Below are 4,389 nucleotides of genomic sequence, written 5' to 3'. Positions count from 1 at the left end.
GTCATCATAATTATAATAATAATAATAAACGAGTTCTAGCTTTTGTTCTTCATTCTATTTTATGAGTAAAAAGCATAAAATAATAAATTTATTCTTTTTTTTTTTAGAAAAAACTGGAAATGATATGGAAATAAGAAAAAAGGATTTTTGTTTCTAAACTGTGTCTATAATTTAGAAACCAATAAAATATGAAATACGAAAAATTAAAACAATTTTTAATTCTAACAACAATAACATCAGATATAAGAAAATAAAAGGCAATTATCAAACACACTTTGTTGAACTTAAGAGGAAAAAAACCATTTCCATTCCCATTAATAATAGTTAATGACAAGATATATGACCCACAACCAAGAATGCTATTTCAAAAAGAAACATAAAAGACAAGAATGCTGCCCAAAATGTGGTCTTGTTTTAGCCTGCACTCTTTAACTTGATCTTTGTTGCAGTACTTTTAGGCCAACATACCTGCAACACATTTTTTAAATTTTTAGTTTATGGAAATAAAAGATAATGAAAAAGAAACCTTACTAATACATAAACTGTACAATTATTTTCAAATATTAAAAAAATAATCAAAATTTTTATAAATATAACAAAATATCACTGTCTATCAGAAATACACACGGATAGACTAATAACATCTATCCCTAATAGAAACTGATAGATACTAATAGATGCCTATTAGCTTTTATCCATGTCTATCGCGGATAAACGGTGATATTTTGCTATATTTAAAAATATTTTTAGTAATTTATCGTATAAATAATTTTTCTTTAACTGTAGTATTTTGTTTCTAAGAAATTTTTATGCACTTGTTACTTATTTAAAAATAATTCTTCAAATCTTTTCTTTAGTATTTTTTTTCCTCTAAAACATACCTCTATGTTTTAAGAATCTTTATTCACGATTAAAAAAAACCGTCATTTCAAGATTTCAAGGTCATGAAGGCTTGAAATATTTTGAAATTTAGACTATATCTAATAGATCTTTAAACTAACTAAACAAACATGCCTATGATTTTTCATACAAAAATCTAAAAAAATTACTATTTTTAGACCTAGTAGATTAACCTATCATATACATTTTCTTAAAAATTTATGAATCTTCATTTTATATCTAATCAAGTATTCAACCTTTCAATTTTTATCTAATAATGATTTATACAAGTATGGATTTTAATATTAATAATGATTTATAACAATTTTACAAAACTGATTATAATTAAAAAATTTAATTCAAAACACTTAGTGTGAAAACAACTTTTAATTTTGATGGTACAAAAATCACTTTTTAAAGTATAGAACTAAATATTAAAAGAATAATTGTTTTAAATAGCAAAGCAGGTAGAAATATTTTCAAATATTACAAAATATCATTATGTATTAGTGATAGACAATGACATTTTTATATATTTATAAATAAATTTACTCATTTTCTTATACATAGAAAACAATCCATATTATGAAATCAGTTTTTAACAAATAAATCACTGGTTAATAAATCAGTTTTCATAAAATCAGTATGTGTGAGAGAGAGATATGCCATGTGTATATATTTAATAACTCACCGGCCGAGCATCATGAGGGTGGCCATAGGATTAGTTCCCGGTGAGACAGAGAAAGTGGAGCCATCAACTACACGTAAATTTTCAATTCCGATGACTTTGTGGTTATGGTCGACCACTTTTCCAACCAAACATCCTCCATGATAATGCCAATAAGTCGTCACCGTCTTCTGACAATATTCTTCAACGGCGCTATCATTCCACAAATTTTCCGGCAAGGGAAGCCCTAAAAACTGAAATCCTTTATTACCCTCCAAATCTTGGTTCTTAATCTTTTCCATAGTTTGAGTTTTAAGCAAATCTCCCACTTTTCTTACTCCTCTGACACATCGAGCAAGATCATCATGATTTGAATAATAATTAAATCGAACAATGGGACTCTCCTTCACATCAATGGAGGAATTCAATCGGAGTGATCCCTCAGAAAGGACATCAGAGAATTTTCCAACAAAAATAGCTAAGCTGGGGATGATGGAAGTGGATTGAGGAGGGAGAAGACTAAAAGACGGTGGAGCAAAAAATGGTAAAGGGCTAGCAAATGACTGTAAATGGATATTGTTGGCTAATGTTCCAACCACTTGTGCAGATGAAGCAACTAGTTGGAATGGAAGAACGATTGTGGGACTGAAACGGGGATTGTCGGACATGAATTCGCCCACATGTGGTTGGTGGAGGACGACAGGTAGTTTTAAGGATGAAAGATGATATTTTGGGCCAACCCCACTTAGAAGGAGAAGTTGAGGGCTTCCAATGGCTCCAGCGCTTAGAATTATCTCACCTTTCTCACGGATGAATGCTGTATGCAACTTTCCTTTTGGATCAGAATATGAAACCCCACTTGCTGATAAACCTATCAATTCAGAATAGTGATCGAAAACAATAATGTTAAAATTAATTTAACTATTGTGGAGAGACTCCTTATAGATTAGAAACAATCTACATGTTTGTATCTACACGTCACATAATAACCACTCATACAAACTTGAGATAATTTTATTGTTTGTCTCTTATGCACCAGTAGAATAAATTTGCTAATTACATTGTGGTGATCTTTATAAAATTGTGATAGCCTCTTGAACAATTTTTCTTCGATATATAAATATAGCAAGAATGAATTTTGAATTGTGACAAAAAAAACCTATATAAGTTTCAAAAATAGATTATTTTTCTAAGAAGTTCAATACTTAATTAGCATGCTAATGTTTGGAAACTAAAATGGTTTATTTGGAAATTTTCATTAACAAACATAAAGTTTAACCCAAAGATTTGTTAGGAGCTAACCAGTGAAGATGATTCTTTCGACTATGGCCTGAGTTCCAACTTTAAGGTTTTGGGGTTCAGCCTTGTTGAGAAGTTCTACAGCTCCATGTCTGTTTCCTTTGTTATCGAAGATGGATCCTCCAGTTTTAGTTCCAACAAGATGCTTTAAATCAAATCCATTATCAGGGCCAACCCCAGCTTCTAATAATGCACCCCTAAAAGCAGACTGCCAAGCACTCAAACTAGGCCTAGATACCACAGTTTGTTCAACCCATTGATAAGCCTTCTCCACCAATTCCATATCCCAATCAACACCTGCAGTTTCAAAGAACTCACGATGACCCCTCGAGTAGAAGCCAGCATTGATCATGCTACCACCGCCAAGAACACGCCCTCTTATGTTCTCTACACCATCCTCAGAGATGAAATGTTGAAAGGGATTTTGGCCATCATCTTCCGCAACAAAAGCATTCAATAGGCCTTGTTCATTTAACACAGAGGGATATTTGTTAGGGTCACTGCCTCGTTCAAGAAGGAGAACTGAATATTTTGATGACAATGTCGCAGCTAATGGGCATCCTGCTGTTCCTCCTCCTATTATTATGTAATCATATTCCCCTGTTTCTGGTAACTCATTGGCTTCGTGTACAAACTTCAAGTAACTAGTATCTGGGTAAGAAAAGTTCCAAACACAATAGGAATTGTTAATTCTCCCTCACTTGTAGCTCGAAAAAGACCCATCAAGTGAGATTAATTGGGGAAGAAATGTACTCAAGACTCCTGTTCCAATCAACTCAAATCTTAAATAATAAAAAGAATGAGAGAGAGGATTGTTAATTACCTTGATCGGGGATAGTGTGGGAGGAGAAGACCCCTAATTGAAATATAGAGATGAGGATGATTAGGAGAATGGTAGCCATAGAACGTTTCATACTTGATTTAATTTTTTTCTCGTTATCCAGTTTGCAACCCTTTGATGGTATTTATATAGATACAAGGTTTGATTCTTATTTTGGATTTGATTCAAGTATGTTATTTGTCAAATTTATCAATTTATTATTATTATTATTATCTACCTAAACTAGTCTGTTCTTGTGTGCCGACAATTTTCTAATTGTAAGCTTTTTTAATTGACCTTTACTTTTCTTTTGTTCAAAATGTTGACATTTTTCCAAAATAAATTTGAACTCGTTTTTTGAATTTTATTGTTCCAAATTTTTAAGCGAATGAGACCTTTTACAATATATAAAAGGTGACCAAAATGATTTTCATTATCCAAAATAAATTTGAACTCATTTCAATGATTTTATATATATTGTTTCAAATTCTTAAGCAACCTCAACTTTAATTATAAGGAAGATATTTTGCAACATATTTGACAATATCAATCTCTAACCTTGAGATCAATAAGACAATTATGTCACTTGAATTATGTTCCTTCAATATTAGTATATTTATATAAATTTGGCATGAGTATAGGTCAACCGACATAAAGTATATATCTTCATCTAAAAGTCTTAATCATCCAACTAAATATATATAAGTGACATTCTTTACCTACT

The 4,389-nt window shown here is 31.1% G+C and overlaps 1 protein-coding gene across 1 annotated transcript; it reads right to left on the bottom strand.

Moving 5' to 3' along the window:
- Positions 1 to 274: 274 nt before the first annotated feature.
- On the bottom strand, positions 275 to 3,865 carry LOC120079550 ((R)-mandelonitrile lyase 1-like). The gene is made up of 4 exons (XM_039033771.2): positions 3,669 to 3,865; positions 2,849 to 3,496; positions 1,571 to 2,417; positions 275 to 468 (listed from the first exon to the last, which is right to left on the bottom strand). Exons 1-4 carry the CDS (start codon positions 3,757 to 3,759, stop codon positions 429 to 431), a joined length of 1,626 nt encoding a protein of 541 aa, XP_038889699.1. The 5' UTR covers positions 3,760 to 3,865; the 3' UTR covers positions 275 to 428.
- Positions 3,866 to 4,389: the final 524 nt, after the last annotated feature.

The sequence above is a fragment of the Benincasa hispida genome, chromosome 6, assembly GCF_027475165.1.
Source record: "Benincasa hispida cultivar pf3 chromosome 6, pf3_genome.v1.1, whole genome shotgun sequence".
Taxonomy (NCBI): domain Eukaryota; kingdom Viridiplantae; phylum Streptophyta; class Magnoliopsida; order Cucurbitales; family Cucurbitaceae; genus Benincasa; species Benincasa hispida.
Note: the sequence above shows the minus strand (reverse complement) of the source record. Positions and strands in the feature narration are given on the sequence as shown.